The sequence below is a fragment of the Scyliorhinus torazame genome, chromosome 4 (assembly GCF_047496885.1).
Source record: "Scyliorhinus torazame isolate Kashiwa2021f chromosome 4, sScyTor2.1, whole genome shotgun sequence".
NCBI classification, from domain to species: domain Eukaryota; kingdom Metazoa; phylum Chordata; class Chondrichthyes; order Carcharhiniformes; family Scyliorhinidae; genus Scyliorhinus; species Scyliorhinus torazame.
In genome coordinates this window covers 13,771,721-13,786,193 of record NC_092710.1, presented here as the reverse complement: position 1 = coordinate 13,786,193, position 14,473 = coordinate 13,771,721, and the positions used below count along the sequence as shown (strand labels likewise).

Below are 14,473 nucleotides of genomic sequence, written 5' to 3'. Positions count from 1 at the left end.
TGCCAATCCACCTAACCTGCACATCTTTGGACTGGGAGGAAACCGGAGCACCCGGAGGAAACCCATGCAGACACGGGGAGAACGTGCAAACTCCTGGCACAGTGAGACAGCAGTGCGAACCACTGTGCCACCGTGCTGCCCCTTATGTCTGGTTGACTGAGTTTCTGGTCAATGGTATCCCCCAGGATGTTGATAATGGGGGATCGAGTGATGGTAATGCCCTGGAATGTCAAGGTGTAATGGTTAGATTCTCTCTTGTTGGAGATACTCATTGCCTGGCACTTATGTGGTGCGAATGTAACTTGCCATTTGTCAACTCAAGCTTGGATATTGTCCCAGTCTTGCTGCAATTGGACATAGACTGCTTCATTATCTGAGGAGTTTCAAATGGTGCTGAACATTGTGCAATCATCAGTGATCATCCCCAGTTCTGACCTTACGATGGAAAAAAGGTCTTTGATGGCTGGGCCTAGGACACTCCCTGGAGCTGTGATGACTGACCTCCAATACCCACAACCATCTCGCTTGTTTGTGCTAGTATGACTTCAACCAGTGGCGAGTTTCTCCTGATTCCCATTGACCCCAGTTTCGCTCAGACCCCTTGATGCCACACTCAGTCATATTTGGCCTTGAAATGAGGGCAGTCACTCACCTCACTTCAGGAGTTCTGCTCTTTTGTCCATGTTTGAACCAAGTCTGTAATGAGATCAGGAGCTGAGTGGCCCTGGCAAAACCCAAACTGAACATCAGTGAGCAGGTTATTGCTAAGTGCCGCTTGATAACACTGTTGATGACCCCTTCCATCACTTCACTGATAATAAATAGGAAACTGATGAGGCGGTAATTTGCCGGATTGGATTTACCCTGCCTTTTGTGTACAGGACATAACTGGGCAATTTTACACATTGCCGGATAGATACATAGGTACATAGAAGATAGGAGCAGGAGGAGGCCTTTTGGCCCTTCGAGTCTGCTCCGCCATTCATCACGATCATGGCTGATCATCCAACTCAATAGCCTAATCCTGCTTTCTCCCCATAGCCTTTGATCCCATTCTCCCCAAGTGCTATATCCAGCCGCCTCTTGAATATATTCAATGTTTTAGCATCAACTACTTCCTGTGGGAATGAATTCCACAGGCCGACCACTCTTTGGGTGATGAAATGTCTCCTTATCTCTGTCTGAAATGGTTTACCCTGAATCCTCAGACTGTGACCCCTGGTCTGGACACACCCATCATTGGTAACATCTTCCCTGCATCTACCCTGTCTAGCCCTGTTTGAATTTTATAAGTCTCTATGAGATCTCCCCCCCCCCCCCTCATTCTTCTGAACTCCAGCGAGAACAATCCTAACTTAGTCAATCTCTCCTCATATGACAGTCCCGCCATCCCTGGAATCAGCCTGGTAAACCTTCGCTGCATTCCCTGTTGATGTTGTTACTGTACTGGAACAGCTTAGCTAGCAGTGCGGCAGGTTCTGGATCACAAGGATGGCACAGTGGTCAGCACTGCTGCCTCCTAGTGCCAGGGACCCAGGTTCAATTCCGGCCTTGGGCCACTGTCTGCGGAGTTTGCATGTTCTCCCTGTGTCTGCGTGGGTTTCCTCCAGGTGCTCTGGATTCTTCCCGCAGTCTAAAGATGAGCAGGTTGAGTGGATTGGCCATGATCAATTGCCCCGTGGTGTCCAAAGATGTGCAGGTTAGATGGGGCTGCAGAAATGGGTTGGGGAGTGGGCTTGGATGGGGTGCTCTTTCGGAGGGTCGGTGCAGACTCAATGGGCCAAATGGCCTTCTGCGTTGTTAGAATTCTTTGATTCCATGATAAATAATGTAACTACTAAAATAGATCAGAGGCTGGGAATCCTGCAGTGAGTAACTCACCTCCTGACTCCCTAAAGCCTGTCCACCATCTACAAGACACAAGTCAGGAGGAGTGTGATGGAATACTCTCCACTTGCCTGGATGAGTGCAGCTCCCAACAACACTCGAGAAGCTCGACACCATCCAGGACAAAGCAGCCCCGCTTGATTGGCACTCCTTCCACGAACATTTGCTCCTTCAGCCACAGACATAGTGTCAGCAGTGTGTGCCGTCTACAAGATGCACTGCAGGAACTCACCAAGGTTCCTTAGCACTTTCCAAACCATAGAATTCCTGCAGTGCAGGTGGAGACTGCACCGACCCTCTGAAAGAGCATCCTACCTAGGCCCAACCCTCTGCCCTATCCCCGTAACATCACCTAAGCCAAGGGGAAATTATCGTGGCCAATCCACTGAACCTGCACATCTTTGGATTGTGGGAGGAAACCGGAGCACCTGGAGGAAACCCACGCACACACGGGGAGAAAGTGCAAACTCTCCACAGTCACCTAAGACTGGAATCGAACCCGGGTCCCTGGCGCTGGCGAACCACTGTGCCACCACGCCGTCCTAAACCCACAACCTCTACCATCTAGAAGGACAGGAGCAGCAGATACCTGGGAACCCCACCACCTGGAGGTTCCCCTCCAAGCCACTCACATTGCTGATGTGTATCGCTGTTTCTTCACTGTTGGTAGGCCAAAATCCTGGAGCTCCTTCCCTGACAGCAAAGTGGGTGTACCCACACCATATGGACTGCAGCGGTTCAAGACGACAACTCAGCACCACTTTCTCAAGGTCAATTAGGGATGGGCAATGAATGTTGGCCTCGCCAGCGATACCCATATCCCTTCAATGAATAAAAAATTTCAATCTGCATTTCGTGCAGCCTACTTAAAGCACTCTTTCTGAAGATTAATTTAATTCAAGCACTGTAGAAGAAAAAATGTTTTTGAAACCTATTGATCTTTATTAATGATGTTTCCAGCATGGATGATCCTACTGCAGGCAACTGGAGCAGTGACGTCCCACCACAAGCCACTGAGAGTACTGAGGCAATGCAAGTGCCTAATGATGTGACTGTGCAGCCAAATTCACCCAAGCAGCCTCACCTATCATTCAATGTAAGTACATGAAATCTTCCAGAAAAGCATGCCCCTTATTCTGCAGTCGCTTTGCACCACTGGGCATTTGCCCGCAGTTCCTTCATTCTCTTTGTGTTTCACCGCCTCTACTCCGTCCCCTCTCTCTCCCATTGTATATATGTTAAGGATGACCACGTTGGGCAGCACGGTGGAGCAGTGGTTAGCACTGCTGTCTCACAGCGCCGCGGACCCGGGTTCAATCCCGGCCCCTTGCCACTGTCCGTGTGGAGTTTGCACATTCTCCCAGTGTCTGCGTGGGTCTCGCCCTCACAACCCAAAGATATACCGGGTAGGTGAATTGGCCACGCTAAATTGCCCCTTAATTTAAAAATAATCAAAAAACGGAATGACCACATGCTGCCCTCCATTTTAAAATTCTCGTCCTTTAATCACAGCCTCAAACCCGCCCTTATCTCTGTAACTTCCTCCATCCCCCTGCAACTCTCCAAAATCTCTACTGTCCTCCAATTCTATGGCCTTGCATTTCCTTGATTTCCGCTATTGGCAGTCATGCCTTCTGCCGCTTTGACCAGGAGGACTGGAATTTCCCCCCTTTACGTTTCTGCCCCCTCTCGATCTTTCTCTGCCTTTCTCCATCCTTTAAGAAGCCCCTCTGTGACGAAGCTTTTTCTTTTCACGTGACTTGGTGTCAAATTTTGTTTGATTAAATGTCCCTGGGAAGCACCAATGTTAAACCCGCCAGGAAAATGCAGCTTGTTGTTACCTTTCACTTGAATGGATCAGCAGGACTATCCGAAAGGTCAAACGCCATGCCATGCAGCACGTCCCCACGACTGAAGTATTAGCCTGGACTATCGGTTCCTGTCTGGGGATGGACATGAAACTCTTAGCCTTCCAACTCTGGCAAGTCCATCGAATCAGCCAAGCTGACAATTAGCAATCACGAGTAACAAGTCCCATTGGTTTTGTACGGCTTCTCAGTTCTCACCTGTGCAGGGCCATTTCAGACAATAGTTTGCATTGATATATAACCTTTAACAAAGTGAAACATCGCAAGGCGTTTCACACAAGGCAGATTCAAACAAAATGTAATTCCTAGCAAAGAGATACTAGAACAGGTAATTAGAGTTTGGTCAAGGAGGGAGGTTTTAAAGAGCATCTTGAAGAGAGAGAGGGGCAGAGGTTTATGGAGGGTGTTCCCAGGCTTCAGGCAGTTAAGGCACAGCTGCCAATCGTGGACAAATAACATTGGAGGATATTCAAGAAGGGAGAATTAGAGGTGCACATAGATCTCAGAGGATTGGAGGAGATTACAGGGATAGGGAGAGGTGGAGGGACTGGAGGAGGTTACAGAGATGGGGAGGGTTTTAAAGGCTGGGGAAGGTTACAGAGATAGGGAGGGTTTTAGCAGCTGGAGGAGGTTACAGAGATAGGGAGGGTTGTAGGGGCTGGAGGGGGTTACAGAGATAGGGAGGGTTGTAGGGGCTGGAGGAGGTTACAGAGATAGGGAGGGATGTAGGGGCTGGAGGAGGTTACAGAGATGGGGAGGGTTGTAGGGGCTGGAGGAGGTTACAGAGATAGGGAGGGTTGTCGGGGCTGGAGGAGGTTACAGAGATAGGGAGGGTTGTAGGGGCTGGAGGAGGTTACAGAGATAGGGAGGGTTGTCGGGGCTGGAGGAGGTTACAGAGATAGGGAAGGTTGTCGGGGCTGGAGGAGGTTACAGAGATAGGGAGGGTTGGAGGAGGTGACAGAGATGGGGAGGGTTTTAGAGGCTGGAGGAGATTACAGAGATAGGGAGGGTTGTAGGGACTGGACGAAGTGGGAAATTGAGGTGAAGCCATGAATTTTGAACACGAGGTTCGAGCAATTTGCAAATGGAGTTGTTGTTGGACTGGAAAGCAGTAAACTCAGTCGGGGTGTCCTGGCTGACAGATGAAAGGGACTTAGTGTGAGTTATAATAAGGGGCTCGCAGACTTTTCGATGTTATGTAACCTGCTCCTATCCTATTGGGTAGGGACAATCGCTTACCCCATGGGTCTTGGGAAATAAGGGAGGTGCAATCGTGAACCTTTTCTGTTATATAAATAGAGCCGATCAGTTCAGTACCGGCTCAATAGACCAGTAGTGAACTACTGCTGCTGTGCAACATTTAATGTAAATAAAGTTTTGTTTGACTCACAAACTCATGTTGGACTCTTCGTGGCTCCCACAAAAGATGTTTGGAGTTTTCTCTCATTTACACTGTCTAATAAAAGATGTCACAATGTTAATTTCATCTTCTAGCCAGTTGTTCAGGAACAGTCAGTTCAGGCCTTGGAGGTGCAGGTATTAACATCAGAGCCAGTGGCAATGGCAAATCCTCATTTCAACAGGCCCGCACCAGCCATACCCCAGCATAGTCCTCAGCAGCTGAAGGTAAGTGCATTTGAACTGTCAATCTTTTATCCTGCTCTTTATCCTTTCTACCTCTTTGGACGACAATCTTAATTAACCACAGGAGCTTAACTCCTCCTTTTTTCTCCTATGATGTTGATATTGCTGGCAAGTCTGGCTTTTAATGTCTGTCCTGAATTGCCTTTGAGAAGGTAAGTTGTCTTCTGCTGCAGGCCATGTGGTGTCGAGATGCCCACACTGTCAGGGACGGAGTTCCAGGATTTTGTCCCAGTGATGGTGACAGAACAGCGAATATATTTCCATAAATGACTTCCATTTCGAAGTTACGGTGGTCAGTGATTGGAGGAGAACTTCCAGTTGGTGGGGTTCCCAGGTAACTGCTGCTCTTGTCCTTCTAGGTGGTGGTGGTCATGGGTTTGGAAGGTGCTGCCGAAGGAGCCTTGGTGAGTTCCTGCAGTGCATCTTGTAGATGGGACACACGGCTGACACTGTGCGTCGGTGGGGGAGGGAGTGAATGTTTGTGGAAGGGGAGCAATCAAGCGGGGCTGCTTTGTCCTGGATGGTGTCTAGCTTCAAGTGTTGTTGGAGCTGCGCTCATCCAGGCAAGTGGAGAGTATTCCCTCACACTCCTGACTTGTGCCTTGTAGATGGTGGACAGGCTTTTGGGGGGGGGGGGGGGGGGGGGGGGGGGCCGAGGGGGGTGGGTCAGGAGGTGAGTTACTCTCCGCAGGATTCCCAGCCACAGTGATTATATGGCTGGTCCAATTTGGTTTCGAATCAATGGTGTTGTAGGGTGTTGGTGATACAGTTTTGTAGGTCTGAAGAAGTCTTTGTAGTCATACACAGGTTAACGGAAAGTTTTTATTGACAAAGATACAGGGTGCAAGCTGGAGGCTGTCTCCGTGCCTACTGGTGCACACAACTTTGTCCAACGCTGGACTGACCCTGGGTGTGGGTCATGTACTCTTTTACATTTGGGCAGTACTGTACTCAGTACCACATCAACCCTTTATGTTCTCGACCAGGGTTTCCTAAAATTTTCCATCAATGGAACCCCTAGTGATCTCCCAAGAGTATTGGGGAACTCCCAAGTAGTCTCATAATGTCGACGACCCTTTCTCGCTGTGAAATGGGTGCGAACCACAGTATTAGTGGGAGACTAGAGGACTGGGAAGTCTTTAGGGGACAACAGAAAGCTACTAAAAAAGCCATAAAGAAGAGTAAGATAGACTATGAAAGTAAACTGGCTCAGAACATAAAAGCAGATAGTAAAAGCTTCTACAAATATATAAGACAAAAAAGAGTGGCTAAGGTAAATATTGGTCCTTTGGAAGATGAGAAGGGAGATTTAATAATAGGAGACGGGGAAATGGCTGAGGAGCTGAACAGGTTTTTTGGGTCAGTCTTCACAGTGGAGGACACAAATAACATGCCAGTGACTGATGGAAATAAGGATATGATAGGTGAGGACCTTGAGATGATTGTAATCACTAAGGAGGCAGTATTGTGCAAGCTAATGGGTCTCCTGGCCCTGATGGGATGCATCCCAGAGTGTTAAAAGAGATGGCTAGGGAAATTGTAAACGCACTAGTGATAATTTATCAAAATTCACTAGACCTTGGGGTGGTCCCAGAGGATTGGAAATAGCAAACGTGACACCACTGTTTAAAAAAGGAGGTCGGCAGAAAGCGGGTAATTATAGGCCGGTAAGCTTAACTTTGGTTGTAGGGAAAATGCTGGAATCTATCATTAAGGAGGAAATAAGGGGAGGTAGATTTAGGACGGAGTGTAGGAGGAACTTCTTCACCCAAAGGGTTGTGAATCTCTGGAATTCCTTGCCCAGTGAAGCAGTTGAGGTTCCTCCTTTAAACGTTTTTAAGAAAAAGATAGATGCCTTTCTAAAGAATAAAGGGATTCGGGGATATGGTGTACGGGCCAGAGAGTGGAGCTGAGTCCACAAAGATCAGCCACGATCTCATTAAATGGCGGAGCAGGCTCGAGGGGCCAGATGGCCTACTCCTTTTCCTAATTCTTATGTTCTTATGTATCAAATATAAACAAATCTTTTCTAGCTGTATCTATCCGTATATTAAGAATTAGGAAGAGGCACTGAGTGACAAATACATTCACCAGCTAATAGCCCGCTCACATTCATCCCTGGTCACGCCACAACCAATCCCTCCTCACCCCCTCATTGCCCTTGAACATTAAACCTTGGAAGGAGTAGCCACTTTAGGATTGGGTAATATGCTAATAATTTTTAAATGACTTATTAAAAAAATACTTTCAGTCTTACTTTTAGCCATTTTTAAGAAGAGGAATGATGCTGGAAAGCTGTTTCTTATATCGGACCCATTCACCCAGCTCTCTTACGCAGACATTCACGTCTCACATTCTCACTCCCTTCTCTCACACACTCTCTCACGCACACTCACTCCCTTCTCTCACACACTCTCTCACGCACACTCACTCCCTTCTCTCTCTCACACACACCCACCCTTCTCTCTCACACACACCCACACTTCTCTCTCACACACACCCACCTTTCTCTCTCTCACACACCCACCTTTCTCTCTCTCACACACACACCCACCCTTCTCTCTCTCACACCCACCCTTCTCTCTCTCACACCCATCCTTCTCTCTCTCACACCCACCCTTCTCTCTCTCACACCCACCCTTCTTTCTCTCATACACACCCTTCTCTCTCTCACACACACACCCACCCTTCTCTCTCTCACACACACCCACCCTTCTCTCTCTCAGACACGCCCACCCTTCTCTCTCTCAGACACGCCCACCCTTCTCTCTCTCAGACACGCCCACCCTTCTCTCTCTCAGACATGCCCACCCTTCTCCCTCACACACACACCCACCCTTCTCTCTCACACACACCCACCCTTCACTCTCTCACACCCCCCTTCTCTCTCTCACACACACACCCTTCTCTCTCTCACACACGCCCTTCTCTCTCTCTCACACACACACCCTTCTCTCTCTCACACACACCCTTCTCTCTCTCTCACACACACACCCTTCTCTCTCTCTCACACACACACCCTTCTCTCTCTCTCTCACACACCCTTCTCTCTCTCTCACACACACCCTTCTCTCTCTCACACACACACCCTTCTCTCTCTCTCACACACACCCTTCTCTCTCTCACACACACACCCTTCTCTCTCTCACACACACGCCCTTCTCTCTCACACACACACACCCTTCTCTCTCACACACACACCCCTTCTCTCTCACACACACACCCTTCTCTCTCACACACACACCCCTTCTCTCTCACACACACACACACTTCACTCTCACACACACACACACACTCACCCCCTTCTCTCACACACCCTTCACTCTCACAAACACACACACACTCACCCCCTTCTCTAAAACACACACCCTTCTCTCTCTCTCTCTCACACACACACACACACACACACCTCTGTTATGCGTGAGGCGTTTTCAGAACCCCAAAATGTATCATGGAGTTCAGCCAACCTCTCCCTTTAATGGATTTGTTGTTTTTCCGAGCACACGGCTTGTTCCCTAGGTGTGGGATTACAATTATGGACACGTGAGTTTTTAAACACAAAACACTGTTTATTCCATGAACTCAACTTAACATCTTAAATAAATAGTGGATCTCTTAACACCCCTGACTTCAAAGATACCAAAGAAAATATTGCAACTTTCGCAGGCTGTGCCGATCGCCCAGACTGAGGAGGTTGGCCTGCGCTTCAGTGTCAAGTTTATCTGTGTGTCGTTTAATGTCACTCGAATGGTCCATCTGCTTTCGACAGTATCAGCTGGGTTAGCACTGCCAATCCAACTGGTCATCAAAACGTCTTCCTTGTTTTGTTTGCGGACTCATTGCGTCCTTGGTTGCGAAGAGAGCCACGAAAAATAACTTATCAAGGGTCATCTCATTAACTGCATTGATCGATTCCATCTGGTCCATTGCGGGACGTGAAAAACATTGGGCGGGGTTCTCCGACCCCACGCCGGTCGGGGGCCGTTGACAGTGCCCCCCCCCCGGCGATTCTCTGGCCGAGTGGGCCGAGTGGTCGCCCGCTTTCCCGCCGGCGTATGTTACGGTAGGTACTTACCGGCGGGACCAGGATCCGCGGAGCGAACCACTCCAGCGCCGGCCTAGCCCCTGAAGGTGCGGCCCGACGCCATAGTGGTTCACGCCACTCCTTCGCGCAGGAGTTGCCCGCCCCACCAGTTTCCGAAGAATCCCGCCCATGGTTTTTACAAAATGGGCAGCACCTGGAACCGTCGTTTCCAAAGGCCGGACATTACCATGGGCCATGTCGATTGCCACATTTCTGGCACAAGATGGCGGCTCTTGTCGGCCGCTTAAAATGGCCACCAGCACTGAGACCACGTTTCTTTATGGCGTACGTCACAGCACTAATGGCGCTGGCACCTTCCTCTATGTCGCTGCCAAAATGCTTCGAGCTGAGTGTGCTGATTTGCTGTGCAGCAAGCTGACTTGCATGTGTTATGGGCGGGGCCTTTTCAGAACCCCAAAATGTATCATGGAGTTCAACCGACCTCCCCCTTTAATGGATTTGTTGCTTTTCCTAGCACACGGCTTGTTCCCTAGGTGTGGGATTACAATTATGGGCACGTGGGTTTTTAAACACAAAACAATGTTTATTCCATGAACTCAACTTAACCTCTTAAATAAACATTGGATCTCTTAACACCCCTTACTTCAAAGATAACTCAGAAAATATTGCAGCAGTAAATAATTCCTCAAAATGTTCCTTCAAACTTCCAAGAGACCTTTAAACAGAATCACATCAGGTTAACGGATATATATATTTTCTGTAGAATGGCAGAGATATATTAGCTTGGTTGACTTCAGCTCCAGCACCTTGCTTTCTTCCTGCAAACTCTCTGGAAACACACAGACACACCCCAAGCTGCTTTCTCAAACCTGGCTTTCTACCTTCAAGCAACTCACAGCAAACCAGAACTTCTCAAGCTGCTGTCTCAAACTGGCTTTCTCCTTTTAATCAGCTCACAGCAAAACAGCCAGGCACTTTGAAGCTGCTCTCAGCAAAACCAGCCAGGCACTTTGAAACTGCTCTCAGCAAAACCAGCCAGGCACTTTGAAGCTGCTCTCAGCAAAACCAGCCAGGCACTTTGAAACTGCTCTCAGCAAAACCAGCCAGGCACTTTTCAAAACTGCAAAACCAAACTGAAACCTCAAAATGGCTGACCTGAGCTGAGCCCCACCCGCTCTCTGAATCACTGTTTTCTTAAAGGTACATTGCTTACACATCCATGTCTTAAAGGTACCCTCACATGACACCTCCTCTCTCTCACACATACTCCCCTCTCTCACACACATACCCTTATCTTTCACCAACACGTGCACAGTCACCCCTTTCTCTCACACTCACACACCCTTCTCTCTCACACTCACACACCCTTCTCTCTCACACAAACACACACACTCACCCCTTTCTCTCACACTGATGCACTATCAATTACGACGAGACGAGAGCAGAGAGTAATCAAGGCTTTATTAAGCAGAGATGTGTTGCCTCCTGCAGCTGCTACCAGAAATGGGAGCAGCTCGGTGTGCACACACATTTATACTCTGCCTACTGGGCGGAGCTAGCAGGCAGGAATCTACCCCTGTACCTGCAGTACAGGAGCCTTACCGTATTACCTCTAATACAAGTATTATACAAACAGTGGTGACTACCACACACACTCACAAATACCCTTCTCTCACAAACACACACACTCACCCCTTTCTCTCACACACACTCACTCTCATTTCTCACACACACCCTTCTCTCCCTCACACAAATTCATTCCCTCCTCTCACACTCTCACCCACCCCTGTCTCACACACTCCCACCACCCCTCACACACTCACCCTCCCCTCACACACGCTCATTCCACACATCACACACACACTTTCATCCCCCCCGCACTCACCCGCCCCCTCACACACACTCACCTCCACCTCACACACACACTCTCACCACGCCTCACACACTCACCCTCCCCTCTCACACACTCTCAATACCCCTCACATACTCACCCTCCCCTCACACATGCTCACCCCCCCCCCTCACACACAATCTCACCTTCCCCTCACACACATTCTCACCCCCCTCCCCCTCACACACACTCTCACCCCCCCCCCCCCCCTCTCACACACACTCTCACCTCCCCCCTCTCATATAGGCATCGCTGGTTCCATTCTCAGGATCAATCGTCGCTATTGGCTGTGGGCCTTTCTGCTCAGCAACAGTGAGATGGAAGAAAGCAAATGCGTCATCCAGAGAAAAATCTATCAATAGCCAATAGCGACTTTGATCCTGAGAATGCAATTAGAAGTGCAGAAAGGGGGCATGAAAAAGAACTTGCAAATAAGATTAAGGAGAACCCTAAGATACTCTACAAATACATTAAGGGGAAGAGGTTAACAGGAAAGAGTAGGGTCCATTCGAGACCAAGGGAGCAATGTGTGTGTGAAGCGGCAGGTGTTAAATGAATACTTCTCATCGGTGTTCACTCAAGAGGAGGAGGATGGAGGTACAGAATTCAGGAAATGGGACTGTGAGGACCTTGAGCAACATAGGACGTGAGGAGATATCAGCTTTTTTTTAAAAATTGATTTTATTAAAGGTTTTTCATGTTATACAGTGCAGAGGTGAGCGTGAACAAGCACAGGAAAGATATATACATAGGTTGTCTTCCATTATTTACATTGGTTGTCTTTCGTTCTTTACATCAGTTACAATTTCTTGTTTTTCAGTAGGCGCTTAGTTTTAGTTGGACCCCCTGCTCCTCCCCCTTCCTCCTGATCCGCCTCCCCTTCTGTTCGTCTGGCGTGCCCCCTCCCCTCTTCGGGTCTTTGAACCTGTTCCTGATGGGGTGGCGTGATGCCATGGATCTTGTGATGTGTTGAACACGGTTTGGCTCCATGCCAATTTGTCCTCCACCTCCAGGAAGAACCTGCTCATTCGGGTTCTGGCTAAGTGAGCTGTGTGTACCAGTTTGAGCTGCATTAGGCTTAGCCTTGCACATGTGGAGGTGTTGAGCCTGTGCAATGCTCCACTCCAGAGTCCTAGGTCTTCCTCCCACTTTTCCCTTATCCCGTCCAGTGGTGTGTGTGCCCTTCCCAGTAGTCGCCCATACAGGTCGCTGCAGTTCCCCCTCCCTAAGATGTCCGTGTCCAGTAGATCCTCTAATAGCGATTGTTGTAGTGGTCGTGGATATGTCCTTGTTTCCCCATGTAAGATGTTTTTGACCTGCATTTATCTTAGCCTGTTTCTCCCTGTCAGCTGGAGCTTCTCTGTAGTTCCTCTAGTGTTGTCAGTCTGTTGACTGCGTACAAGTCCCGAACTGTCAACGTCTCCCCATACTGTCTCCACTTTTTGAAGGCGGCATCCATTTTGGCTGGGTGTGACCTGTGGTTGTTGAGATGGGGGCCTTAATGGACATTTTGGTTAAACCGAAGTGCTGTCGTAGTTGGTTCCACGGGCGGAGTGTGGTCATCGCCACCGGACTCGTTGAGTGCTTGGCGGGGGTGGGGGGATGGGAACACTGCTGTGGCCAGGGCTGGGAGGGAGGTTCCCGTGCAGGAGCCGTCCTCCATTCTCACCCATTCATCTTCCAGCTCCTCTATCCACCCCTTTCTGCTGTTGTGTCCAGTGGTAATATTGCAGGTTTGGGAGGGATAGGCCCCCCATGCTTCTCGTTCTCAGCAGGACTTTTTGGGCGATCCCAGGATTCTTTCCCTACCCACACAAATGCCAGGGTCAATATTTCCACTGAGTTGAAGAAGGCCTTGGGGATATGAAGGTGAGATTGATATGATATGAACAGGAAGAGGAACCTGGGAAATACGTTCATCTTGATTGTCTGCACTCTCCTTGCCAGGGAGAGGTGGGAATGTGTCCCACCTCTTCAGGTCCTTTTTAACTTCCTCCACCAGGCAGGTGGATCCGTGTCCAGTCATGGGCGATTTGGATCCCCAGGTCGCGGAATTTGTGTCGGTCCTGTTTGAATGGCAGCCCCGCCAGCTCTGCCCCTCCCTCTTGCGGGTTCACTGGGAAGATCTCACTTTTTCTCAGGTTGAGTTTGTAGCCCGAGAAGGTTCCAAACTCTTTCAAGAGCGCGATGATCCCCTTCGTGCTGCTTTGCGGGTCCGAGATGTAGAGGAGCAGGTCATCCACATAGAGCGAGATACAGTACTCTCTGTCTCCTCTCCGGATCCCCTTCCAATTCTTTACCGCCCTGAGCGTGATGGCTAGTGGTTCGATCGCTCGGGCGAACAGCAGCGGGGACAGTGGGCATCTCTGCCCAGTGCTTCGGTGTAGCTGGATGTACTTAGGGCTGGTGGTGTTCATCCGTATGCTTACCATGGGAGCGCTGTATAGGAGTTTCCCTCGGGCAGTGAACTCTGTTCCAAGCCCAAACTGCTCCAGTACCTCTATGAGGTACTTCCATTCAACTCTGTCGAAGGCATTTTCTGCACCATCCAGGGAAATGATCACCTCCGATGCTTTCTTCCTCAGTGGAGTCATTATCACGTTCAGCAAATGTCTGATGTTACCTTTGACAAAGCCTGTCTGGTCGTCTGCTACCACCTCTGGTCTGCAGTCCTCCAGTTGCTTGGCTAGAATCTTGGCCAATATTTTCGCATCTATGTTTTACAGCGAAATGTAGACCTCGCATTCAGTTGGGTCATTGTCTTTCTTTGGGTATCAACGAGATTGAGGTTTGTGCTAGTGCAGGTGGCAGGGAGCCCCTCACCAGCGAATCTGTGAACAACCGTCGCAAGTGCGCGGCCAGTGCTGTTGCAAGTTTTTTGTCGAAGTCTACCAGGAATCCACCTGGTCCCGGCGCCTTCCCTGCCTGCATGGAGTTGATGCTCTCAATGACTTCTCCCAGTTCTAGTGGTACTTCCAACCCCAGTTTCCAATCCTCCCCTACAACTGGTATGTCCAGTCCATCGAAGAACCGTTTTGTCCCCAAGTCCCCTGCTGGGGGCTCGGAGGTGTACAGCCCTCGGTCGAAGGCCTCAAATGCCTCCTTGACCTTTTCCAGCTTCACTGCTGGTTTGCCTCT

At 49.3% G+C, this 14,473-nt stretch overlaps 1 protein-coding gene across 2 annotated transcripts in view; it reads left to right on the top strand.

Annotated features, from left to right (window-relative positions):
* Positions 1–14,473, top strand: part of LOC140410123 (uncharacterized) — a 69,592-nt gene that overhangs the window by 10,279 nt on the left and 44,840 nt on the right. The window contains exons 2-4 of one of the 2 annotated variants that reach the window (XM_072498076.1): positions 2,848–2,983; positions 5,250–5,381; positions 5,759–5,803. In XM_072498076.1, the coding sequence (XP_072354177.1) occupies positions 2,848–2,983; positions 5,250–5,381; positions 5,759–5,803 (313 nt within the window). The remainder of the gene's footprint in view (positions 1–2,847; positions 2,984–5,249; positions 5,382–5,758; positions 5,804–14,473) is intronic. The other variant, XM_072498077.1, reaches the window with a different exon arrangement.